This window comes from Jaculus jaculus, chromosome 9, assembly GCF_020740685.1.
Source record: "Jaculus jaculus isolate mJacJac1 chromosome 9, mJacJac1.mat.Y.cur, whole genome shotgun sequence".
In the NCBI taxonomy this organism is placed as follows: domain Eukaryota; kingdom Metazoa; phylum Chordata; class Mammalia; order Rodentia; family Dipodidae; genus Jaculus; species Jaculus jaculus.
Window position 1 is genome coordinate 115,711,002 of NC_059110.1, and position 26,447 is coordinate 115,737,448.

Genomic DNA, 26,447 nt, shown 5'->3' on the forward strand with positions numbered 1-26,447 from the left:
TGCACCACTTTGTGTATCTAGATTTATGTGAGTACTGGGGAAATCAAACCCAGGCCATCAGGCTTTTGCAAGCAGGTGTCTTTAACCACTGAGCCATCTCTCCAGCCCAGTGTAAGATTATATCTCCTTAGTGACATATGAGCATCCTGGTTTCTGTGCATTCTGTGGTCCTCACACAAATTTACCTAATAGCCCATCTCTCACAGCATGTCATTAAGAGTGCGTGGCATAACAGCAAAGTGGAGGTGTGTACTCGGACACTGTATGACTTCACGTAGTTACAGAACTATGCCATCTTCCTGGTTTCTCACACTCAGGATGAGGATCTGCCCCCCTTTTTATGGGGGGTATGTGTGTGTTTGTAGTGTATGCACATTGTGTGCAGATGCGTGCACTCTGTGCACACACGTGCAGAGGCCAGAGGAGGATGTTGGGTGTCCTCCTCTATCTCGTTCCTCCTTTATTTCCTTGAGACAGGGCCTCTCACTGAACCTGGAGGTCACAGTTTTTTTGCAAGTCCACTGATCCAGCTGTCTCTGCTCCTCTCAGTGCTAGGGTTCCAGGCATGTGCATGACCATACCAACTTTTTACATGGGTGCCGGGGATAGAACTCAGGTCGTCTTGTTTGTGCAACAAATGCTTTTACCTGTTCAGCCATTTTCCTAGTCCTGAATGTTCCCTTTTTCTGACAGCCAGTCTGAGAGTCTTGACCAAATCCCCAACAATGTGGCCCATGCGACCGAGGGCAAGCTGGCTCGCGTGTGTCGGAAGGGAAAGCGTCGTAGCAAAGCCCGGAAGAAACGGAGGAAGAAGAACTCGAAGTCTCTGGCCCAGGCAGGAGTGGCCTTAGCTAAGCCCCTGCCCAGAACCCCTGAGCAGGAGAGTTGCACCGTGCCAGTGCAGGTAAGACCACTGCCCACTGCCCAGCTCCTGGGGTTTCTGGACTGGGCCTGTGTCTTGGTCCTGGTGCTGTGTCCTGACATCTGTGTCTTCCCTGCAGGAAGATGAGCCACCACTAGGTGCCTTCTATATCAGACGTGACCCCCAGTTCACCAAGCCTCTGAAGGAACTAGACCTTGGCCACCCCTGCTTTAAGAAACAAGGCGAGGGCCTTCGGCCAGTGATGCCTCGACCAGAACTCCACAAACTGATCAGCCCCTTACAGTGTCTGAACCATGTTTGGAAACTCCACCACCCCACTGCCAAAAGCCCGCTGCCCCATTCTGCTCACCCTTTCCCCTGCCGCAGACCACCCCATCCCTTCCCCTTCCATCCCCTCCAGCCCTGGAAGCCTCATCCCTTGGAATCCTTATTCCTGGACAAATTAGCCAGTGTTGGAGGCCAGCAGCCCCTCCCTGGCCCACACCTGGGCAAACTGGCCTGCGGAGACAATCAAAAGCCCCTGTCTAGCCCACACCTGGAGTCCAGCTACTTGTCTCGTGCCCACGAGAAGTTTCCTGTGGAGGAATATCTGGTACATGCCCTGCAAGGCAGCGTGAGTTCAGGCCAGGCCCACAGCCTGGCCAGCCTGGCCAAGACCTGGTCAGCACGGGGCTCCAGGACACAGAGGCTCAGCCCAGAAACCGAGGAGAATGAAGGGGTCCTGCTTACTGAGGTAACTAGTCTTCCCCCACTTCCCAAGCCAGGGACCGTGGCCGGGGCTTGGGTGAGGCATCATTCTAGGCCATCAGACCTAGGGCATAGCTCCCCTCCCGCCAGTCACTCCTGCCTGCGTAACAAAGAGCAGTCAAGTGCTACTCAGGGCTTAAGTCGGTCAGCGTTCTGTTACTGTAACAAAATGCCTAAAATAACCAAAAAACTGCCATGGCTGATAATTTCAGAGGTTTTGATGAATGGCCACTAGGTCACGGCCTGGCACCGGCTGGAGAAGATGTACTCACTTGTGTCAGCTGGGAAGAGGGAGAAAAAAGGAGGGGGTGCCAATATTCTCTCCCATTCGGCCTCACCTCTCAAAGGTTCCACCACCTCCCAGTAGCTCCACAGGGTGGTGAGCAAGCCTTCAGTGTGTGGGCTTTTAGGTCATAAATTATAGCGAGGTTGAAATGCAGTCGTATTGCTTCCACCTGCCACCTCACTTTCCACAGCTTTTCTAGCTGCTTCTATTTTTGGTTCTTCCAATTGGTTTCATTATTGCTGAATTGTATAATATGAATACAATTCAGGATTAGCAAATAGCAACTTGAGAGTTCATCTCCTGACCTAGTAGGGGAGCTGGTGTGAGGGGCAGCATTTTGCCTGTCCCTCCCTCTTCCTGAAAACTTTGGAACTTGAAATGATTCTGCTCAGCTTTACTTTCTGAATTTATTCTGTTCACTTTTACCATTGGCCCTTGACCCCTGCTCCTTTCCATTATTCCTCCCTCAGCCTTCTAGCTGCTAAGTTATTAAAGCTGTTGGAAATTCCATTTCTGTCCCACAGTCACACACTTGAGAGGCTGCTTTCTTCACAGGGATGAGCTGCCCCCTTCTTCCCTGGCAGTACATGGAGGTCCCCTTTGCCCTTTTCTTTGCCTGATGGTGTTTTTACTTGTGACAGTTCAACCCCAGAAACCATGGCGAGGGCCACCAACTGGAGAGCCCTTTGTCTTCCTGCTGCCCAGCCACTGAAATCGACCCCTTTCTCCCTCCTACCAACTCCAGAAACTCAAGCCAGTGGATTACGAATACCGAGAAGAAGTCCACTGGACCACACACCAGCCCCGCCTGGGCAGAGGCTCCTTTGGAGAGGTCCACAGGATGAAAGACAAGCAGACAGGCTTCCAGTGTGCTGTCAAAAAGGTATGCCAAGCAGCCGGGCGTGGTGGTGCACATCTTTAATCCCAGCATTCTGGAGGTAGAGGTAGGAGGATCGCTGTGAGTTTGAGGCCACCCTGAGATACATAGTGAATTCCAGGTCAGCCTGAGCTAGAGTGAGACCCTACCTTGGAAAACCAAATCATATATATATATACATGCATGCAAAGAAATGGTACATTGGACCCAGCTCATACCTGTAATAGTTTCAAGCCAGCCTGGGGTACAAGTGTGTGAATCTGTCTCAAAAACAAACAAACAAACAAAAAACCCCAAAAGGTAGGGCTGAAGGCACTTGCCTGCCAAGCCTAACCACCTGGGTTCTATTCCCCAGTACCCATGTACAGCCAGATGGACAAGGTGGTACATGCATCTGGAGTTTGTTTGCAGCGGCTAGATGCCTTGGCATGCCCATTCTCTCTCTCTCTCTCTCTCTCCCCTCTCTCCTTGCAAATAAATGAATAGAATTTAAAAGGTGAGCAGCTGGAGAGATAGCTCAGCAGTTGTCTGACATCTTGAGTTTGATTCCCCAGTGCTCACATAAAGCCAGATGCATAAAGTGACACATGCATCTGGAGTTCATTTGCAGTGGCTAGAGGCCTTGGCATGCCCATACTTTCTTGCTCTCTTTCAGATATTCTCACTCCCTCTGCTTGCAAATAAATAAAATAAACCTGAAAGGTTAAAAGGTATACCTGGCAGAGCTCCAGGGGCCTGAAGGAGAGGCTGCCAGGGCCTGCTGAAGTCCACCTCAGCTTTCTTTCAAGGATAGTCATAGGTAGCCAAGGGCCTGCCTTGAGAACAGGCTGACCACTGCCGGCTGGAACTAGAAGGGTGCAGTATGCTACATGGCCTGGCCTGCTTGCTGTCCTCGGAATGCATGTCTGTGAGAAGCAGTGCAAGAATGCGTCTTCAGGCCTGAATTACAGCATGGGCCACTGCAGACGCCAGGGCCTGTAGAGGCAAGTCCAGGCCTGGAAGGTCAGGTTCCCAGGAAGTTCATGTTTAGTGAAAACCCTTAAGCCACGTGGAGAGGGACACCCACTCCTGACCCAGAGGGTGATTAGAGTGCTAACCAGCACCTGTCAGGTGCCTCCCAAGGGAAGGAAGAACTCTGGGAATTAGATCTGGTCAGGTGCAGTGTGGTCCCATGAGGAAGGCACGGCACCATGGGGAAACTTGGTTCATCAAGACATAAAGCTGGGCTGGTGTTGAACGGGGGTTCCGGTCCAGATTTGTCACGAGACTGTGGCTTTGAAGAGGGGAAGGAATGGGAGACTTGCACTCCTAAGGTCTTGATGAGCAGCAGAAACTCAAGTCACCTCTCATCATCCCAGTGATTGCCCAAGGCCACCCAGCTAGGCTTCCTCCTGTCACATCACGCTGTCACAGCCCCCATGAGAAGTAGCAACAACTGTGGACCCGCAGATCTCAATAGTGTCAGCCCTGCGCCCTTCAGCACCTGTTCTCAGACCCAAAAGGTCCCCTCCCCTTGAGTGGAAGCCACCTTGTCCCCAGTCCCAGCTCAGGACCTGCATCTCTGTGGGCCATTTACTTGGCCCCATGGCTAGTGTGAAATAAGCTCGACACAGACATGGTTTCAAGTGGCTTAAGTCAGAGACATCCTGATCCCTAAAAGGAAAGGTACCAAGTGGCTAGACTGGACAGGCCCACTCAGAAAGGACACCACCACTGATGTCACGCTGCCTGTGGCTTTGGGAAAGAGGCTCCAGCTGGGATGTGAAGAAGCCTGATTTCCCAGGTTTGTGCTTGAGCCAGGCTCTGGGAGCTCTCAGATTTGAACTTCAGGATGGTGGGATGAGAGGGAGCAACCTGTCGGTTTCACTCCCAGATTTCACAGGGAGTGTCAGAAGAGCACGCGCCACCCTTGCTAGCCCTCAGCAGCAGAAACTCGCGCCAAGTTCTTGCCAGTGCAGGTCCTCCTCTTCCACTTGGATGCCAGGGCCACGTGCCTGACATCCTCAGCTGCAGTTCCCCTCCCCAGGCCACCGGAGAAGGCTCAGCTGTCCCTCCAAAGAGCTGGTGGGAGGAGGGCGAGAGAGTGTGAAGTGTCCTAGAGACAGATGCCCAGTGCTGGGAGCTTAGTCACCAGGCTTCTCAGCTGTTCCTCCGCTGAGGTCCTCTGGGTCCCAGGCAACAAGGTAAACAGTCCTGAACCACTTCTCATGCCCTGCACCCAGGTTGGTCAGGAAAGCTCCAGGCACAAGGCCTAGACTTCCCACCACTGAGGCTGTCCCACTTAGGGCTTCTTTCTACCAGGAGCGCCCAGTTGGATGGCAGCTCACATAGCTGGTGATGGGGCATATAGCCCTTCCTTCCTCTCAGTGGAAGGGAGTTAGGGCATGTAATTTGTCCAGTAGGATTTTCAGCTGGAAAACCACATGAGAGATCATTCCCTGAGCCGAGGAATGGAGCTCATTCTAGAACATTTGCCTCACAAGCATGAGGCCTGTGTTCAAACTCAACACCACACACAAGGTCCCCTAATAGGGCTAGGGAGTAGGGACAGGAGAAGTGGGCCAAAGACCAGTGGCCAAGCTGCCCATGGAGTCAGGACAAGTCCATGTCCCTCCAGTACTCCTGGGAAAGATCCAGAACATATGAAGTTACAAGGTGCCAGCACTGCCTTCGTCTTCCTTCTAGAACTTCGTTGGCCTTAGGTCATGTGCTGATTGACCACAGATCCAGGATTTAATGTCATTTTAAAAACATTTTTTAAGGTTGTCTTTGTTGTTTGAATTGCAAAACAATACAGGCTAACTATAAAAGAATCCAAATGACTTTTTTAAAAATAATTTTTTGAAGCCTGGTGTGGTGGCACATGCCTTTAATCCCAGCACTGGGGAGGCAGAGGCAGAGGCAGAGGATTGACTTGAGTTTGAGGTCACTCTAAGACTACACAGTGAATTCCAGGTCAGCCTTAGCTAGAGACCCAATCTCAAAAAAAAAAAAAAAAAATTTATTATTATTATTATTTTTTTTGGTTTTTCTAGGTAGGGGTTCACTCTAACCCAGGTGACCTGGAATTCACTATGTAGCCTCAAACTGTCAGCAATCCTCCTACCTCTGCCTCCCCAGTGCTGGGATTAAAGGCAGACTTAAAAAATTTTTGTGAAAGGCAAAAGATTTCCTGTTCCCCAGTCTCATTCTCAAAGGTAAATACTATTTAACACAAATCTTTTCAGGCTTTTGATGTATGTATACATGTGGTTGTTCCTTTTATGAAAATGAGATCCTAGGGGCTAGGGAGGGAGCTCAGTTGGCAAAGTGCTTGCCTTGCCAGCATGAGGACCTGAGTTCAGTCCCTAGTACCCATGTAAAAATGCCAGATGTGGTGGGTGGCACACATCTAACCGCAGCACTGAGGAGGCAGAGACAGGCAAATCCCTGGGTCTCTCTGGCCAGCCATTCTAACCTATTGGTGAGCTCCAAACCAATGAGAGACCTTGTCTCAAAAAGAAGTGGCCAGGGTATTTGAGGAATGACACTCAGTTGTCCTCTGGCCTCTACAAGTACACACTTCATATACAAAAATGCATGCACACAATTTACACAGTTTTAAAAAAGATTTTAACTTATTTATTAGAAAGAGAGAGATGGGGGCTGGAGGGCTGGCTTAGCGGTTAAGGCATTTGCCTGCAAAGCCAAAGAACCTAGGTTTGATTTTCCAGGACCCATGTTAGCCAGATGCACAAGGGGGCACACATGTCTAGACTAAGTTTGCAGTGGCTGAATGCCCTGGCTTGCCCATTCCCTCTCTCTCTCTGTCTCTGTCAAATTAACAAATAAGTAAAAATTAAAAAAATAGAATGGGTGTGCCAGGGCCTCTAGCCACTACAAATGAACTCCAAGCACCTGCACCTCCATGTGCATATGGCTTATGTGGGTTCTGGGGAATCTAACCTGGATCCTTAGACTTCGCAGGCAAGTGCCTTAACCACTGAACCATCTCTCTAGCCCTTTTTTTATTTTAAATAAATAATAATTAGATCCTATTCTAACAATTATTCTACAGTTTTTCTCATGTAGTATATATCCTAGAATGAGTTCCTTGGTACATGTAGAACTCTTGTGCTTTTTTAGCAATCAGTGTATAAGGTTTTTGTTTTGTTTTGTTTTTAATGCGGGAGAGAGGAGGGGAAGGAAGGGATTGGCACACCAGGACCTCCAGCCACTATAATCGAACTCCAGATGCATATGCCATCTTGTGCACATGTGTGACCTTGTGCGTCTGGCTTATGTGGGATCTGAAGAGTTGAATATGGTTCCTTAGGCTTCGCAAGCAAGTGCCTTCACCACTAAGCCATCTCTCCAGCCCCTCTAAGTTCTTATTCTAGTCACCGGGTGGTTTATAGGACCCCTGAGTTCTTGGAACTTGATTCATAAGGGTCTGTGTTGCATGTGTGGGTGCCAACACACTTTGTCAGAGAAGGGGCCTTATCACTTAGCAGATTCTCCAAGGAGAATTGCAGTCTGGCCCAACGAGGGTTAAGAACTGTTTGTTTCAAGACATCTGGCTCAAGCATGGAATTCTGGGAGCCTCCCTATGACTCTGTCACTTGGCCAAGTCAAACCAGCTGTCACTGAGCACCTGCTCCAGGCCAGACACTGTACAGGACTGGGGACAGTGGAATGCATGTCTGTGACCTGAAGGAACTAGAGTTTTAAGCGGGGATAGTCCTGACATGTTGTGTGGGTGAAGTGGCCATTAGCATTGAGCGCTTGTTTAGAGTGAGCACAGCACTGGTTGTGGGGAGACCGTCTCAGCGGTGCTCGTGGTCTCAGCGGCCACAGTTCACGCTCCTGGAATCTTCTGAAGAACTGGGAGAGCTCCTCATATCCCCTTCTTACTGATGGGCCGGAATGGATTAGTATACTCAGGAAAACTCAGGGAGGAAAAAGCCTTCTCCAGTGTCAGGCTCCCAGGCCATGAAGGGGAGGGAGTGACTTCTCTGTAGGGCAGTAAGCTCGCTGCTGCCCACCCTTCCCCGTGGGCATGCTCACTCCTGAAAATACATAGAAAGGCCAGGAGCAAAGGCTAAGCCTGCAAAGTTCTTTTTTTTTTTTTAATGTTTTTATTAGCATTTCCCATGATTATTAAAAAAATCCCATGGTAAAGTTCTTTCAGTGGCAGAGCGTCTGGGCTCGGGCTTTTCCAACCAAAATCCTGGTTGCGATTCTGTATTCCCAATGACTTTGGGTGAGATTTTTGTTTAGGCCTCAGCTTCCCCATCAGTGAAATGGGAACAATACCAACCCTTTGCAGGCTAATGTAACATGTGAATAATTAATCTTACAAAGTACTAGACATGGGCTGGAGAAATTGCTTAGTGGTTAAGGTGCTTGCCTGCGAAGCCCAAAGGACCCAGGTTCCGATTCTCCACAACCCACATAAGCCAGACGCACAAGGTAACACATGTGCACAAGGTGACGCATGTGTGTAAAGTGGTCATTTTCTCTCCTTCCTCTTTCTTGCTCTCTCTCATAAAATTAAAAATTAAAATTAAAAAAGAGCCAGGCATAGTGGCACACGCCTTTAATCCCAGCACTCGGGAGGCAGAGGTAGGAGGATCACCGTGAGTTCAAGGCTATCCTGAGACTACATAGTGAATTCCAGGTCCGTCTGGGCTGGTGCAAAACTCTACCCTGAAAATCCAAAAAAAGAAAAGTGCTGAACATGTCTGGATTATGTTAGCAGGCCTTAGATGCAGTTAATTCTCATTCACATCCCTGTCTCCTTGGACTTGAGTCCAGAGTGGAGAGATCTGCCTGCCTGAGTCTGGGGCTTTCTCTGCCCGACAGTATTGATGACCCTTCCCTTTGCTTCCTCAGGCTCACCAGGCCTCTAAATCATAAGGTTTCCCTTTCTACCAGCTTTGGTGTAAGTGTTGGAAGTCTGTTAAGCATTGTTGGGCTCTTAAAGACTCAACAGGTAGTTTAATAGTGAAGGGCCTCCTAGGCCACAGCCCTTGGTGTCTCATCAACTTTTTATGGCACCCCAGCCTCTTCTCTAATCCTATTCTCAGAGGCAAATGCCACTCAGGTCTGTCAGTAAGTCTTTATTCTAAAATTTATCAGCTATTTGAAAAGCAAGTCATGTCAGTTGAAGGAAAAAAAAAAGAATAATCTTCCTTTTTAAAATTAGCTATTTAATATTTGCATATACGTGTGTGGACACAAGTGCAGCTGGGTGCTGTCGTCAAGAACCACCATCCTTGGCTGTCATGCGGGTACCGGGAATTGAACTCCAGTCCTCTGGTTTGTGAGGCAGGCACTTTATCCACTGAGCTATCTCCCCAGCCTCTCTCTCTTTTATTTTTTTAGAGAGAGCAACAGAGAGAGAGAGAATGAATTAGTGCCAGGGCCTCAGCCACTGCAATCGAAATCCAGACACTTGTGCCACCTGGTGAGCATGTGTGACCTTGTACTTGCCTCACCTTTGTGCTTCCGGCATATGTGGGATCTGGAGAGTAGAACATGGGTCCTTAGGCTTCACAGGCAAATGCCTTAAGTGATAAGCCATCTCTCCAGCCCCTGCTTTTTTTTTTGAGACAGAGTCTCACTAAGTCCCCTAGCTGTCCTTTATAAATTCATGTGTCAGCATACCCAGCTACCTTTCATTCTTAAGCAGCTAGTCACTATTGGGATGTAGGCTTTCTTGGGCATTCTATAGTTTCTCAGTCTAAACATCAGATTGGATCACACACAGCACTTTCATTTCCTGTCCCGCATTCCACACCCAACACCCCCTCCCCAGTACAACCTCTAAATCTTTCTAAAGGTATCTCAGCATAAGGAATGCAATGCAGTCCAATGTGGGGCCATAACCATCTCAAACAAGTAGTTTACACTGTCCCCCACAGATGATGAGCACCCCAGTTTCTTCAGTGCAGAACTGCCTGTGGCACCCTTCTGAGTTCTCTGTGGAATCTTGGGCGCCTCACCCTACAGTGGAAGGGAGAAGGGCAAAGACACTTGCTGGTACAAGTCCTGCAGGTGAATTGGTTCCATTCAAGTTCAGAGGAAACACTGACCAAAAGTCAAAGTTCATGTGAGTTCATTAACCAGACCTGATATTCTTTAAGTAACTAGCAGAGAGACATTTTTCATAAATAAAAAACAATAGAGGCATTTTCCACTGTTAGGCAAAAGTCTAAACCCGTCCCCTCTGCCCCCCCCCCCCCCCCCCACACACACACCAGCGATGCTCCTGTTTTCCAAGGCAGCAAGTCTCCAAACAAAACTTGGGGCCTGGCTCATCTCTTCTAAGTTGGTCTGTTACCACTGGTGCCCCCTGGTGGTGTGGCTCCTGCCAGGCAGCAGCAGCCTGTAAGGAGTGTTAACTTTGAGTTGGAAGAAGTAGAAACCTAGTTTCCTCCTGAGTTCCCGCCGGTCACCGGGCATGGAGGTGACCAGGATGGTTCTGAATCCTCTCACTCACTACCTTGGAGCAGGCCCCACTGTCTCCACCTTTCTATCTAGAAACACAGCTAACGGGGAGTATGCAGCCTTTGTATAAATGGCCCTGCCAGGATCTAAGTTCCCGTATCCAAGGCCTGTTGTTTACTGCTATGCGTGGTCCTCACAGGACTGAGGGAATCCCAGACTGCCAGCCCACTGCAGAAGTGGTGTTGGCTTACTCCTCCCCAGAAGCTTCTGTGTGCCCAGATGCCTGGGAAACAGCTGCAGAGTTAGCAGTGAAAATCAGGCTTGTGTACCTGGATGGGTTAGTCCTGTGGGAAAAGACAAAATTGCCACATGGGACACTGAGGCTCCAGAGGCACCTGAGAGCATGTGTAGTGGTACACACCTAGAAAGGGCTGGAGAGATGGCTTAGCGGTTAGGGTGCTTGCCCATGAAGCCTAAGAACCCATGTTCGACTCTCCAGATCCCACATAAGCCAGACGCACAAAGTGACGCAAGCACACAAGGTCGCATATGTGCACAAGGTGGCACACCAGTTCTCTCTCTCCCATTAAAAAAAAAACTGAGGCAGTATTGCAAGTTCAAGGCCAACCTGGGCTACATAGTAAGACCCACAGTAAGAGCTTAAGGAAAAAAAAAAGATTTTAAAAGGCTCCATGTCCTGGAGATTTTCCAGGACTTGGGCTGGGGAGGAAAGAGTATGTGTTTGGCAGATTTGAGGGTGGACAGCAGTCTAGGAGCCTTGATAAGAAATATGGGGGTTTTTTTTGGTTTTTTTTTTTTTTTTTTTTTTTTTTTTGGTTTTTCGAGGTAGGGTCTCACTCTGGTCCAGGCTGACCTGGAATTAACTCTGTCATCTCAGGGTGGCCTTGAACTCATAGCAATCCTCCTACCTCTGCCTCCTGAGTGCTGGGATTAAAGGCGTGCGCCACCACGCCCGGCGAAATATGGTTATTTTTGTTTGGTGTTTTATTTATTTGTTTGAGAAACCAAGAATGGGTGCACCAGGGCCTCCAGCCACTGCAAACAAACTTCAAATGTATGTGCCACCTTGTGCAGCTGGATTACGTGGGTTCTAGGGAATTGAACCTGGGTCCTTTAGGCTTTGTAGGAAGTGCCTTAGCCACTAAGCCATCTCTCCAGCCCAAGAAATACAGTTTTGTGTGGCTATTTCTGCAGTCAGTACCATCATGGAACTTGCTCCTGACAACCAGGGCACATGGTGCAAGTTTAGCACCTGAGGGCCCCCGCGGACCCCCTAGGCCCTGCTTGGCCTGGACTTCTTCACAGAAGAGCATCAGCAGCCTCTGCATGGAGCACCAAGGGTCCCAGATGCCGGTGTCAGCCAGTCCCCCTCACTGGGACGTGGGTGTTCTGGGTCTTTCAGGTGCGGGTTGAGGTGTTTCGAGCTGAGGAACTGATGGCCTGTGCAGGACTGACCTCACCCAGAATCGTTCCTCTGTATGGTGCCGTGAGGGAAGGCCCTTGGGTCAACATTTTCATGGAGCTGCTGGAAGGTAAGGAGCCAGATCCCATGTTTCTTTTGTCTCACAGTTCAAGGCCAAGACCAATGAAAGTCTTGCCCAGGTTGACATTGGTCTGTAGTCAACCCTCATTTAATCTTGACCCTGCGACATCTTGCTTTTCCACACCACCTCGGCTTGCCTGGAGGCCTGGGCAAGGCCCACATAAAGATGCACCACTTGTTTCACAGGAGGCTCGCTAGGCCAACTCATAAAACAGAAGGGCTGTCTGCCAGAGGACCGGGCCCTGTACTACTTGGGCCAGGCCCTGGAGGGCTTGGAGTATCTCCATACACGAAGGATCCTACATGGCGATGTCAAAGGTGAGGACGCAGCCTTCTTGCCTCTGGTCCCTCCGGGCTCTTAGCCATGTCTTCTTGCCTGGTTTCCTCCCAGTTTTGAGCCTGTGTGGTTGTCTCCAGGGGAGGAGCCTGAATCAGCTGACAGGGCAGTGCCCAGTGGGTGGGGAATGATGTTCTCCAAGCTCTCAGGCTGACACTGTAGTTTCCAGTGGGTGATGCCCACAGAGAGCTGAGGACCAAGCTCCTCCCACTCACGACCCTGAGATAAGGGGAGGACAGAGCAGAGCAGCGCTGTCCACTGGAGTAAACTCTGCTCCTGCCCCTCCCCCCAAAGGTCCTGCCTCTAGCCCGCTCTGACACCCCTCCCCTTCTTCCATGACTAATGAAACTAATCAGAAGCAGCAGCTGCCCGCTAGGGTCGGCCAGAAAGTTACCTCCCTGGAGGCCAGGCCAGGCCACACTGAGCCAGGGTGGGCTGGGGCCCTGTGACTCAACTGTCCCCCTTCCTCCCTTTGCTGGGTGCCTCCCGCAGCTGACAATGTGCTCCTGTCCAGCGATGGGAGCTGCGCAGCCCTCTGTGACTTCGGCCATGCCTTGTGCTTGCAGCCTGACGGCCTGGGGAAATCCTTGCTCACAGGTAAAGCCCGTAGTCTACCTCAAGATGACAGGAGCCAGGCCTGTGAGCTTTCCTGAGCATCAGCATTGTGCCTTCTGTGCTCTTCGTAATGCAAACCAAGACGCAGTCACTCTCTGACTCCCAGTAGAATTCAGGCCCCCAACATCCCTGGGTTGTTACAGGACTCTTTTTTTTTTTTTTTTCAATTTTTTTTTATTTATTTGAGAGTGACAGAGAGAAAGGGGCAGAGAGAGAGAGAGAGAGAGAGAGAGAGAGAGAGAATGGGCACACCAGGGCTTCCAGCCACTACAAACGAACTCCAGACATGTGCACCCCTTGTGCATCTGTCTAACGTGGGACCTGGGGAATCGAGCCTCGAACCGGGGTCCTTAGGCTTCACAGGCAAGCACGTAACCGCTAAGCCATCTCTCCAGCCCGTTACTGGACTCTTGTTAGGTGTAAATGCTTAATGGATGTGAAGTGTTCCCTGGTAGTGCTCTTTCACACAGTAGGAAAGAGCTCCAAGATCCACCCTAGGTCCAGGCTCTGTAGGTGGTGAAATGTTTACTTTAACTTTTTGGGGGGCGGGGGTTCAAGGGAGGGTCTCACTCTAGCCCAGGCTGACTTGGAATTCACTATGGAGTCTCAGGGTGGCCTCGAACTCACAGCAATCCTCCTACCTCTGCCTCCCGAGTGCTGGGATTAAAGTCATGCGCCACCACGCCCAGCTACTTTTAACTTTTGTTGTTGTTTGTTTTGGGTATTTTTTTATAGTTTAATTTATTTTCAAGAGAGAGTGGACAGAATGGATGATAGGGCCTATTGCTGCTGCAAACGAACTCCAGACTCATGTGCCACTTGGTGCATTTAGCTTTATTTGGGTGCTGGAGAATTGAGCTCAAGCCAACAGGCTTTACAAGCAAGTGCCTTTAACCACTGAGCATCTCCCCAGCCTGATTTTTGTTTTCGTGGGGCTTGGGGATTTTTTTGTTTTGTTTTGTTTTGTTTTGTTTTGTTTTGTTTTGTTTTGAGACAGAGTCTCACTCTATAACTCATTGTTAGCTGAGACTTCAGCTCATAGCACCTCTCCTTTCTCAGCATTTCAAGTGCTGGGATTACAGGAATGAGCCACCATGCTCAGTAAGTTTGGTTGTATTTTTTTCTAGCTAATATTTTAGGGATGTCATATCACTAACAATAACTGTCTACAACCTCATTTCCACTGTCCAGCCCCTTCCTCATTTTCAGGCTTCAACCCAGAGAGCAGGGCCCCTGTGTGGACAGTGTATTACCCAGCTGGTTTACTGCCACTAAGTTTGACTTAGAGGCTGTATTTCTTTACTGAAAATGTTTTTAATTGTGGTATATTGTCTATATATGTTCTAAGGTTATCAATAAAAAGTTAAAAAAAAAAAAGAGTGAGACATGGTGGTACACACCTTTAATCCCAGCACTTGGGAGGCAGAGGTAGGATTGCTATGAGTTCAAGATCAGCCTGAAACTACATAGTGAATTCCAGATCAGCCTGGACTATAGTGAGACCCTACATCCAAAAAAAAAAAAGGAAGGTTTAGCAGTTAAGGCGCTTGCCTGCAAAACCGAAGGACCCAGGTTCGATTCCTTAGGACCCACGTCAGCCAGATGCACAAGAGGGGCACATGCATCTGGAGTTTGTTTGCAGTGGCTGGAGGCCCTGGTGTGCCCGTTCTCTCTCTCTCCCTCCATCCCTTCACTTTTTTCTCTGTCAGTAACTAAATTTTAAAAATAAAATATTTTTTAAAAAGTTGGGCGGAAGAGATAGCTTAGTGGTGAAGTCACTTGCCTGCAAAGCCTAAGGAGCCAGGTTCAATTCCCCAGTACCCGCATAAGCCAGATACATAAGGTGGTGCATGCATCTGAAGTTTGTTTGCAGTGGTTAGAGTCCCTGCTGTGCCCATACTCTCTCTCTATCTGCCTCCTTCACTTTCTTCTCTAATAAGTAAATTCAAAAAACAAAAAACTTTTTAAAAAAGTTAAAAAGGAAAGTGCTTTACCTGGGGCAAATTCAAGGCATCCCTGGAATTAAATGGAGCAAGGATTGCCCAGACTCTTGGTCATGAAATCTAAACATCATATTTTCTGGCCCTGCCCACCTCAGGGGACTACATCCCTGGCACAGAAACCCACATGGCCCCGGAGGTGGTAATGGGGAAGCCCTGCGATGCCAAGGTGGACATATGGAGCAGCTGTTGCATGATGCTGCACATGCTGAATGGCTGCCACCCCTGGACTCAGTACTACCGAGGCCCGCTCTGCCTGAAGGTCAGTGGTGGCCCCTGAAATGTCCAGGAGGGGAGGCCTTCATCAGCGCTATAGGTCCAATGCAGTGGCTTGAGAAGCCTTCCTCGAGGTTGAGCTGCTCTTTGGTGGTAAATGTGAGCAGAAGGACTCTTCACAATGGGTCTCAACAGTAGAGCTGTCTTCTGCCTATTTCCTGGGCCACCTTCATCTGCCTCCTGATAGGCTGGGCCTGGAGCATGGGGCTGTCTTGCTGCCAGGCTCTGGCGTACTCTGCTTGGCTCCTTGTTTTTCTTTTCTGGAGAGAGCCCCTCCCTGACTATAGCCTAACCTTCTCCCTTCCTGTGACAGACCTCCAGCCCCGTATGAAGAAAGGGTTGGCTATAAGAACAGAAGGCTGGGGGAAGGCTAGGCAGAAGCATGCCTTACATATTGTCTTTTGGCCTCCAGATCGCCAGTGAGCCTCCACCTGTGAGGGAGATCCCGACCTCCTGTGCCCCCCTCACAGCCCAGGCCATCCAAGAGGGCCTGAGGAAAGAGCCTATCCATCGGGCATCTGCCATGGAGCTGAGGGGGAAGGTGGGTCAGGCGCTGCAGCAAGGTAAGAGCTTTGCCTGCCAAGGGGGAGGGGGGAGAGCCATGGGCAGAGAGAGAGACAGGTGGGGCTGCAGGGTGATTGAGAGTCAGATACTTGGCCTCTGAGAGCCTCAGTCTCCCATCTGAGATGCCCGGATGCTTCAGTGTCAGGATTCCGGGAAGATTGACGTGTTAAGTACTGGTGCTTAGGGCAGAGGCCATGCTTAAGAGGTGGAGAAGAGGCTGATGTGGAAAGAGGACGCAGACTGTTAGGGATCAGAGTGCAGAGTAAAGCCACTCACTGCCCAACAGCCATTCAACTGGGAGGGATGTCATGTCGGCAGCACCAAGTGTTGGTGGGGTTGCGGGGCAGCAGGTCCCCTGGGCACTGGAAAGGTGTAAGACAAGGCTGCAGCCTTGCTGGAGGGCACCCAGCAGCACTCAGGCACACAGCTGCATCTGGGAGTTGGCTTGCCACCCATGGACTACTGTGGCCTCATTGGGTAGAGGGGATTTGGGCATGATCAAGGGTTCCTCATGGGAGAGTGGAGAGGCAAGTGATAGAGTTGGACCACCACTCAAAACTTAACAACCATGGGCTGGAGAGATGGCTTAGTTGTTAAGGTGCTTGCCTACAAAGCCAAAGGACCCAGGTTTGATTCCCCAGGACCCATGTAAGCCAGATGCACAAGGTGGCGCATGCATCTGGAGTTTGTTTTCAGCAGCTGAAGGCTAGACATGCCCATTTTCTCTCCCTCACTCTCTCTTTCTGTCTCTCTGTCTCTAATAAGTAAATAAATATATTTAAAAAAAAAAAAACAACCACATGGGCATGGTGGCATACACGCCTTTAATCCCAGTATTCAGGAGGCAGAGGTAGGATTGCCATGCCGCCCTGAGTCTACATAGTGAATTCCAGGTCAGCCTAGCTCTGGGTTCAAGTAAGAGACCCTGACCTGGAATTCTATGTAGTCTCAGGCTGACCTTGAACTCACGGCAAACCTCCTACCTATGCCTCCTCTGCTGGGATTAAAGACACGCTCATAATAGGTGAGGAGTAATGGAGGAAGGCACCTGATAGCCACCTCTGGCCTCCATACTCAAGTGCACGCTCATCCTCACATGCATGCACACACAACACACATACACATGCAAAAAATTCCTTAAAAACAGATGATTGGGCTTCTGCATGAGAAGGAAAAAACTCAGTAGCAGAGGCCAGTAAGTTAAAAAGGAGATATAAAGGGAAGAGAAAGGAAGGGAGGAGGGTACTTAATAGGTTGGTATTGTTTATATGTAAGTAGATTGATTGAGATGGGGAGGGGATATGATGGAGAATGGAATTTCAAAGGGGAAAGGGGGAGAGGGTATTACCATGGGATATTTTTTATAATCATGGAAAATGTTAATAAAAATTGAGGAAAAAAAAAACAAATAAAGTGAACAAAAAGTAAAAAAAAAAAAAAAAAGACTGTACCAACAGGGCTGGAGGGATGGCTCTCAGAGATTAAGGCCCTTGCCTGCCAACCTGAGTTTGATTCCCCAGTGCCCACATAAAGCCAGTTGCACAGAGTGGTGCATGCATGTGGAGGCCTGTTTGCAGAGGCTGGAGGCCATGGTGTACCCATTCTTCTCTCTCCCTCTCTCTCTTCTCTTACAAATAAATATATCAAATATTTTTTGAAAAATAATTCCATAAAACAGCACACATTTGGTTTTTTTTGTTGTTTGTTTTTTTGTTGGTTTTTCAAGGTAGGGTCTCACTCTGGTCCAGGCTGACCTGGAATTAACTATGTAGTCTCAGGGTGGCCTCGAACTCTTGGCAATCCTCCTACCTCTGCCTCCCGAGTGCTGGGATTAAAGGCGTGCGCCACCACGCCTGGCTACAACACACATTTGTAAAGCCAAGTGTGGTGGCTCACGCCTGTATTCCAGCATTCAGGAGGCTGAGAGGTTGCCATGAGTTTGGCCTACATAGTGGGTTCTAGGCCAGCCTAGGATACATAGCAAAACTCTGCGCCCCCTCCCCCTGCCCCAAATATAAACAGGCTCAGTGAGTAAAGCACTCGCCACTCAAGCTAGAGTACCTGAGTTTGGTCCCAAGACCCACCATAAAAAGCCAGTAAGCCTGGAGTGGTGACACACGCCTCTAATCCCAGCACTCGGGAGGCAGAGGTTGGAGGATTGCTGTGCATTCAAAGACAGCTTGAAACTACATAGTGAATTCCAGGTTAACCTGGGCTAGAGTGAGACCCTATCTTAGAGAGAAAAAAAAAAAAGCCAGAATCCCACCCCGATGACACTGAGGGTGAGATGAGAGACAGGAAAGAGAATCTCCCAGCAGCTCATGGTGAACCCAGCAAAGAGCAGTAGACGGAGAATCCAGACCGGACACCCTGCCTCGAATGAGGTGGACAGTGGAGGGCTGACCAAAATGTTCTCTGACCTCCACATGTGCACTGTGGCACATGCACGCCCACACTTACACACGAACACGTGCACACGTACACACATGGTCAAATCAAAAGGTAAAAATTGTGTCAAAGTGACCCATGTAGCCTGGTAGAATGTCATCTAGACAAGTGGGAAGAGGAAAGACAGCAGTTGTGGGAATAAAAAGGAAAGAAAACAGGAGGAGACCTTGCCTAGCTTCTCATCAAAATCAGGTTGTAGCCACAGTTAAAAGGCTAGGCCCAAGCTGAATTGCTCCACACCAGAGAAATGACACGCTGGGGAAGTCAGTATAGGGACAAGAGAGAGAGACAGACAGACAGTCAGCCAGTGGGCCAGCGAGGGCTACCTCACCTGGAATGGGCTGGTGTCACCACAGAGCCATGGTGCGTGTCTGCAGTGCTCGGCTGGCTCTCTGCCACGCAGCTACAGCCCCAGAGCTTTTGTGGCGTCTTGCTTTTACTCTTTAAAGCCCTCTGGAGCATGGGGATCTTCTGATGCCTGTGTGCAAATGGAATAGTGGGGAGGGGTCCCCCGCTGTTCCCCCCTGCTCACCCCTGGTGTTCCTACAGAAGTTCTTCTTGCCCAGCTGCTGTCCACATTCCCACCTCCCCTTGTGTGCCCTTTCTTACAGTGGGAGGTCTGAAGAGTCCTTGGAGGGGAGAATACAAAGAACCCAGACCTCCACCCCCAGACCAAGCCACCTGCCACCAGACCCTGCCTGCCCCACCCAGGGAGGACCCGCCGGTCAAGGACAGCCCGGGGGGAAGCCCTGAGCCCCTTCTACCGCCAGAACCGCCAGAGCCGAACAGGACCGCAGCCCTGAACTTGAGCAAGGAGGAGTGCGGCGCATGGGAACCCTTGCCTCTGTCCTCCCTGGACCCAGTGCCTGGCAAGGGCACCAGCTCCCCGGAGCGGAGAGCAACCTTCCCCGAGCTGGAGCTTCAGCAGCTGGAAATAGGTAGGACACCCAGCTGTGGCCGCGGCCTCCCACCGAGCCCTGGGCGACCCCTCCGCTCCAGCCTCACTGATCCCCCAGCCTGCTCCCCGGCTGGGCAGCGCCTGCGCCTCCCCTGCCCTTCATAGCCGTCCCCCACCTTTCCCTGCAGAGTTGTTTCTGAACAGCCTGTCGCAGCCCTTTTCCCTGGAGGAGCAGGAACAGATCCTCTCGTGCCTCAGCATCGACAGCCTCTTGTTTTCAGATGACAGTGAAAAAGTGAGTTGGTGAGCAGATGGTACAAGTGGTGGGTAGAGGGGAGGACAGGGAGGTGACCCCTTCTGTCAAGGAGAGGGCCTTGCGGTGAGGCCATGTACCTTTAGCACACCTGGGAACCCCAGGAACAGATTTAGCTGCTAGTGGAGTGGGCAATAGGTTGGCTCTCCCATAGAAACGCACCTGCCCCTCCTTCTGATGAGCAGTTCCTTACCCCCAGACCCCTTTGCCCCAAAGGAAACCAAGGCCCGAGCACAGGGCTGAGTCCGTTGCCCACTCTTGTGTTCAGAACCCATCAAAGGCCTCTCAGAGCTCGCGGGATACCCTGAGTTCCGGCGTGCACTCGTGGAGCAGCCAGGCCGAGGCTAGGAGCTCCAGCTACAACATGGTGCTGGCCCGGGGACGGCCCACCGACACCCCAAGCTACTTCAACGGTATGACCGGATTATCCCTTGCTCACTGCCCTCTCCCCGCTTCCCCACAACCTGCTGCCAGGGACTCCGGAGGTAAGGAAGAGCTCACAGCCATTCCCCAGCACAAGGGGAGAGGGAGAAAAAAGGAAGGCACCTGCCACCCAGAGGCCCATATAAGTGGCCAGAAAGTGAGAAGTAGAGCGAGACCCCTATCCCCCTACAAGCCTTGTTACTGATAGGGCAGTGAAGGGCATTGCTCCTGCCCCACCCTGGCTACTGCTGGAGCCCCAGACACAGCCCACAGCTTGAGGAGGGGAGCCTCTCCCAGCCTAGGGCCAAGAAGCTGGGTCACTAAATACCTTCTGAGGGGTACTACAAGAGGACCATGGGCAGTCTAGTCAAAAAGTGGGCAAGAGAGCCAGGCGTGGTGGCGCACGCCTTTAATCCCAGCACTTGGGAGTAGGAGGATTGCCGTGAGTTCGAGGCCACCCTGAGACCACATAGTGAATTCCAGGTCAGCTGGGGCTAGAGTGAGACCCTACCTCAAAAAACAAACAAAAGCAACAACAAAAATCTTTAGGTGGGCTGGAGAGGTGGTTCAGCGGTCAAAGGCACTTGCTTGCAAAGTCTATTGGCTCCAGTTCAATTCCCCAGTACCCATGTAAAGCTAGATGCACAAAGTAGTGCATACATCTGGAGTGACTTGCCACAGGAGGAAGCCCTGATGCACCCATTCATTCTCTCTCTCTCTCTTCTCTCAAATAAAATATGTATATATTTTGGCCGGGCGTGGTGGCTCACGCCTTTAATCCCAGCACTTGGGAGGCAGAAGTAGGAGGATTGCCATAGGTTCAAGGCCACCCTGAGAATACATAGTGAATTCCAGGCCAGTCTGGGCTAGAGTGAGACACTACCTCAAAAACCGAAAAAAAAAAAATGTGTGTGTGTGTACACACATATATATTTTTTTCTCTCTCCTTGTAAATAAATAAAAATTTTAAAATATTTTTTGATATTTTTAATTATTTATTTATTTGACAGAGAAAGAGAGAGAGAACAGGCATGCCAGGGCTTCCAGCCACTGCAAACGGACTCCAGACATGTGTCCCCTTGTGCATCTGGCTAACGTGGGACCTGGGGAATTGAACCTGGGTTCTCTGGCTTTGCTGTCAAACATCTTACAGTAAACCATCCTTCCAGCCCAAAAATTTTTTAAATATTAAATTTAAAAATAAAAGAATTTTAGGTGGCTTGAGAAATGGTTTAGCAGCTAAGTTGTTTGCCTCTAAAGCCAAAGGATCCTAATTTGATTCTCCAAAACCCACGTAAGCCAGATGCACAAGGGGGCACATGCATCTGGAGGTCATTTGCAGTGGCTGGAGGCCTTGGCACGCCCATTCATTCTCTCTCTCTCTCCCTCTCCCCAAATAAATAAATCCTTTTTTTTTAAAAGAGAATCTTAGGAGAATGGAAGCAAAGGCTGCTATTTGAAGCATCAGAAGCTTGTGTCCTATTTGACACTTAATTTTAGGATGAGAGACTCAAAAGAAATGGTTGTAAAACTTACTAGAAATGTAATGTTGTGGTGGCATCAGGTAAAATGTTTACCAAGTCAAGATCAGTAATCTGTCCTCTAGGTCTTTAGGTTTTCTCTCCCCTCCCTTTGTTCAAAAACCAAGTTTCCTTTAGAATCTTGAATATCCTGGAATTGGCTTGTTATTTATAAAACATGTAATCTGCTCAAAGTTGGCATAATGGAAATAGCAGGGGCTTGGAGTATATCTAAGTGATTACCTGGCATCCTCGAGTCTCCAGGTTCAATCTGTAGCGCTTCCAGGAAAAAAGAAAAAACCCAAAACAAAAATCTTGATGAATTGGGTATGGTGGCACATGCCATTAATCCCAGCACTCAGGAGGCAGAGATTGGAGGATTGTCATGAGTTTGAGGCCACCCTAAGACTACATAGTGAATTTCAGGTCAGCCTGGGCTAGAATGAGACTTTACCTCAAAAAAAAAAAAACAAACAAACAAAGCAAGAGAGATTGCTCAGTGGTTCAAGACACTTGCTTACAATGCCTGATGGTCTAGGTTTGATTCCCCAGTACCCACATAAAGCCAGATGCACAAGTGGTACGTCCATCTGGAGTTAATTTGCAGTGGCAAGAGATCCTGGTGTGACCATACTCATTCTCCCAGTCTGCCTCTTTCTCTCTCAAATAAACAGATAAAAAAAATCTTAGGGTGAGGAGATGGCTCAGCAGTTAAAGGCACTTGCTTGCAAAGCCTGACCACCCGGGGGATCAGTTGCCTAGTACCCACATAAAACCAGATGTACAAAATGGCACATGCATCTGGAGTTCATTTGCAGTGGCAGGAGGCCCTGGTGTGCTCATCTTCACTGTTTCTCTCTCTCTTATATATATATTTTTTAAATAAAGGCACTTGCTTGCAAAGCCTGATGTCCTGGGTTCAATTCCCCAGTACCAGCTCTACAAAGTGGCAGTGTGTCTGGAGTTTATTTGCACGTACACACTAGGCTCTAGTGTACCCATTCTCATATCCATCCTTCCTTCCTTCTTTCCTCCCTCCCTCCCTCTCTCCCTCCCTCCCTCCCTCTCTGTCTGTGTTTGCAGATAAATAAGTAAATATGAAAAAGCCTTTGATCTTTGTGCTAATAGATGAGATGTCTCTATCCATCTCCTTGAAGATTTTTAATGGGTCCTGGGAAACTACGGATTGCACATCATTAATCATGTTGTTTACCCATGTGAACAGCCAAAAGCCTTCAAGCAGTCAGGACAGTAACTTTGAACAGGGGAATCAACTTCTGATGGCAAAGGCAACAGCCAGACCTCATAGATTAGAAGGTTTTAAACAGGAGATGGTGGGCTGGAGAGATGGCTCAGAGGTTAAAAGAGCTTTCTTTTTTTTTTCAAGGTAGGTTCTCACTCTAGCCCAGGCTGACCTGGAATTCACTATGTAGTCTCAGGGTGGCCTTGAACTAATGACAATCCTCCTACCTCTGCCTCCTGAGTGCTGGGATTAAAGGCGTGTGCCACCATGCCCAGCTAAAGGTGCTTGTTTACAAAGCCCGATGGCCTGGGTTTGATTCCCCGGCACCCACGTTAAACCAGATGAACAAAGTGGCGCCTATATCTGGAGTTCATTTACAGCAGCAGCAAGAGACCTTGCCTCAAAGGAGGTAGAGCACAGACACTTCAAAGTTACCCTTTGACCTCCACACGTGTGCTGTAGCATGCACACACAAGTAAATGAAGAAATAACTTTTTTTTTTTTTTTTTTTGGCCAGATTACTCCAAATGCATTTATTACAGGGGTTAGAAGCAGGGGATTTATTTACTAGCAAATCCATACACATTACAAGACACAGTCTAGCCTAGACTGAAAACAGCTCAGCTGAAACAAATAATTACCAAAGTCCTATAGCGCAGGCCCTGGTGGTTGTGTGGAGGGACGCCAGGCCCCGCCATGGAGAGAAGGGCAGTGGCAGCTGGGGGGTGCCCGGGACCAGCGAAGCCTGAAGAAATAGCTTTGACAGGGAGATGTCAGTGTCGGCTGTAGAAAACAAGTATTAAGGCTTTTTTTTTTTTCTTTCCCTTATGGTACTGGGGTTTTAACCCAAGGCTTTGCACATGCTGAGCAGGAGCTCTACCTTTGAACTACATCCCCAACCCTAAGTGCATTATATTAAAAGAGAAATGTAGTCTATGTTATGAAGCAGATTGTGAACTTTCTTTAGTTCGTCATCTTATTTGAGTTTCTAAAAGACAAAAAAACAAAAGTGTGTCTACTTGTTATATCACATACATCTTTGGCCAAGTTTGTCTCGGTTGATTAAAAAAAAAAACTCGAGCATGGTCGCACAAGACTAACCTCAGCAGTCGGGAGGCAGAGAGAGGCAGGTGGCTCACCGTGACCTCGAGGCCACCCTGTAACTGCATAGTGAATTCCAGGTCAGCCTGGGCTAGAGCAAGATCTACCTCAGGAAAAGAAAAAACTAGGTGAAGAGGTTATAAAGAGCAAAATGTCCAGACAGACACAGGCAATGAGCCAATAACTCAATCTAAGGGGCAGGGTGGGAATAAAACCTTGTGTTCATTTCCTCTGTGCTCTACATTCAGGCCGGAATACTGCTTCCTTCTGGGAACCACCCTTAGCTTTTAATGATACATAGGCCAAATTCCAGGTGTTGTCGACCTGGGAGAATGGGCAGGTGTGTGAGGTTAGGGCTGCTCCACCTAAATTTCATCGCTGCAGTTTATCACGGCCAAACCTGCTCCACGCCACAGAGGGCAGAGTCACTTAACAAAGGTTCCCCCAGCCCCTGCCAGTTCCCTTTGAGAGCCAGCAGCTGCTCGGCTCTGCCAGCTGTCTTCTTGCCCACCTTCTAGGTGTTAAAGTCCAAATACAGTCTCTCAATGGCGAGCACCTGCACATCCGGGAGTTCCACCGGGTCAAGGTGGGGGACATTGCCACAGGCATCAGCAGCCAGGTAAGGAGGCAGAGGCCCCGCCCTCCAGGAGAAAGGCATCCAAGTACTTAGAAATAGTTGGCCATGGGGCTGGAGAGAGGGCTTAGCGGCTAAGGCACTTGCTTGTGAAGACTAAGGACCCGGGTTTGACTCCCCAGAACCAATATAAGCCAGACGCACATGGTGGCATGTGTATCTGGAGTTTGCAGTGGCTGGAGGCCCTGGCATGTCCATCTCCTCCTCAATAAGTAAGTAAAAAATACAAAGAAATGGCTGGTGATGGCCTCAGCTGTCCCCAGGCCTCAGGTTGAGACTGGCAGAGGTGTTTGAGGATCTGTAGGACCCACATCCGGGTTAAGGGATTCTCCAAGTCCTCCAGAATGACAGACAGTGTCCACCGGCTGGCTGTTTGCCTAGAGGCGATGTCTCAGCGTGTTCAGAGGCCATCAGCTTTACACTTCTGGGTGGCTTCTGTGCCCTGTGCTGAGCTCACTGTTTGTTCCACCCCCAGATCCCAGCCCCAGCCTTCAGCTTGGTAACCAAAGATGGGCAGCCTGTTCACTATGACATGGAGGTACCAGACTCAGGCATCGACCTCCAGTGCACCCTGGCCCCTGATGGCAGCTTTGCCTGGAGCTGGAGGGTCAAGCACGGCCAGCTGGAGAACCGGCCCTAACCCTGCCTTCCATCACCAGCTCCACTGCCTTTGAGTTTCTGTGCTCAGCGCTCCTCTGGGATTCGAGCTCGGTCTGCTCATAAGGATCTGCCAGGCCCTGGTTCAGAATGAGACCAGGCCTCACAGTAGCAAAGAAGGCCAGTGAACCGCCTCCCAGGACTTCCCAGCTGTGTCCTGCCTGCCCCTAGCCAGAGAGCATCCGCCCACACGAGGAGATGAGGAAGGCGGGCTCTCATCCTCCAGGAGGAGTGTTCCTTACGCTCTACCAAGCAAGTTGGCATGAACCAGTTTGCATCAGTGATCACTTTGCCAGCAGTCAGGGAGCATCTTCCGGGTTAGGCCAGGAAGGGCGGTGCCCCCAAGCAGGTGGGAGGGTGTTGGTAGGATGCGTCACACCCACAGATGTTGCAGCCCCGGTTCTAAGTTGAACTCTGCTTCAGCCAAGGACCAGACAAGGTACTAAAGTGGTTCTCAGAGCCCTTAAGCATGTGTCCAGTTGCCACTGGCCACCACTCTCCAGAGGAGCAGGCCCTGCACCCTGCCTCTGACCAGCTGGCACTCAGTTCCCTTGTCTGACCGTGAAGGGCAGCGTGAGACCCACTGACAGGAATGGTCTGTGGCCGAGGCTCCACACACGCAGGTACTCGCTGCCTCTAGGCCACGTGGTCAACACCCAGCATTTCAGCTTCATGGTGGCAGGATCCTGCCAGCAGAACTTTGCACTCCAATGACCTCAAAGCACTTTCCTGAATGCCCTCCTGCAGGGCATAGGCTCTGCATGAGCTCAAGCAGGCCAAAGGATGAGGGAAGGGACTCAGTCATGACCCATCCCCGCATGTGACCCCCCCCCACACACACACAGCCCCTTTCAGGTAAAAGATGAGCACTCCGTGCCCCATTGCCCCAGCCCAGACTCCTGAATGGGGCTTGTGAATAGCTGCTTGAAACTCATGTAGCATTAAGTTAACTGTGAATGATCGCAGGGAAAGGCCCTGAGACCTTGTGCCCCCATCTAGCCAGGATGGTCTCTAGCCAGCTATTCACAAGGAGCTGGGCTGCTCCAGGGAGTCACAGGCCCCAACACATGAAGAACTGTAGCCACGGTGCTTCAGCATTTGGGCTGTACAAAATATGTAAGCAATAAAACCAGGTGATGACAAGTCTCTAGTCCGTGGTATCTCCTCTCTTGCCTGCCTGCTTGCCTTTGGAGTGGGTCTCTTCAAGTCTCCCCTTGTTTGGAATCAGGATTGGCTTTGTCCCTTGATCAGGGAAGTCCCACCATTACTTCCAGTGGGTTTTTCCAGTCCCACCTCTGGGATGTCATCTCCCAGTGACAGCAGGAGCATCCCTAGCCAAACTGCTGGGCTGAAAGCAAGAGGCCAGGCAGCCCAGTAACACCAAAAAGGACTTCAGGTGGGGGAAGGGGCTTTGCATGGCACTGTCCCTGAGGACTGACCACGGGAGGACTGACCTATTGTGGGCCTGAGCATCTGCATGGGTGGTGGCTGCTTTCCCAGACTGTCTTGGTAGTGCAGCAGGCCACAGCACACAGGGTGCGTTGTCTGATGTGGCCCCAGTCCCTGGAAAGTGTACACAGGTGTGAATGCCAGCACACGTGCACCTTGGGTTTGATTCAGAGCTGGTGCC

The 26,447-nt window shown here is 50.0% G+C and overlaps 1 protein-coding gene across 2 annotated transcripts in view; it reads left to right on the forward strand.

Annotated features, from left to right (window-relative positions):
* Map3k14 (mitogen-activated protein kinase kinase kinase 14) overlaps positions 1 to 25,960 on the forward strand; it is a 65,728-nt gene extending 39,768 nt beyond the window's left edge. The window contains exons 4-16 of one of the 2 annotated variants that reach the window (XM_004655326.2): positions 694 to 904; positions 1,002 to 1,616; positions 2,662 to 2,799; positions 11,648 to 11,777; positions 11,975 to 12,106; positions 12,618 to 12,722; positions 14,839 to 15,002; positions 15,429 to 15,579; positions 18,640 to 18,966; positions 19,115 to 19,221; positions 19,508 to 19,652; positions 24,045 to 24,145; positions 24,636 to 25,960. In XM_004655326.2, the coding sequence (XP_004655383.2) occupies positions 694 to 904; positions 1,002 to 1,616; positions 2,662 to 2,799; positions 11,648 to 11,777; positions 11,975 to 12,106; positions 12,618 to 12,722; positions 14,839 to 15,002; positions 15,429 to 15,579; positions 18,640 to 18,966; positions 19,115 to 19,221; positions 19,508 to 19,652; positions 24,045 to 24,145; positions 24,636 to 24,800 (2,491 nt within the window). In that variant the 3' untranslated portion in view covers positions 24,801 to 25,960. Of the gene's footprint in view, positions 1 to 693; positions 905 to 1,001; positions 1,617 to 2,661; positions 2,800 to 11,647; positions 11,778 to 11,974; positions 12,107 to 12,617; positions 12,723 to 14,838; positions 15,003 to 15,428; positions 15,580 to 18,639; positions 18,967 to 19,114; positions 19,230 to 19,507; positions 19,653 to 24,044; positions 24,146 to 24,635 lie in introns of those variants that run through there. The other variant, XM_045159732.1, reaches the window with a different exon arrangement.
* Positions 25,961 to 26,447: the final 487 nt, after the last annotated feature.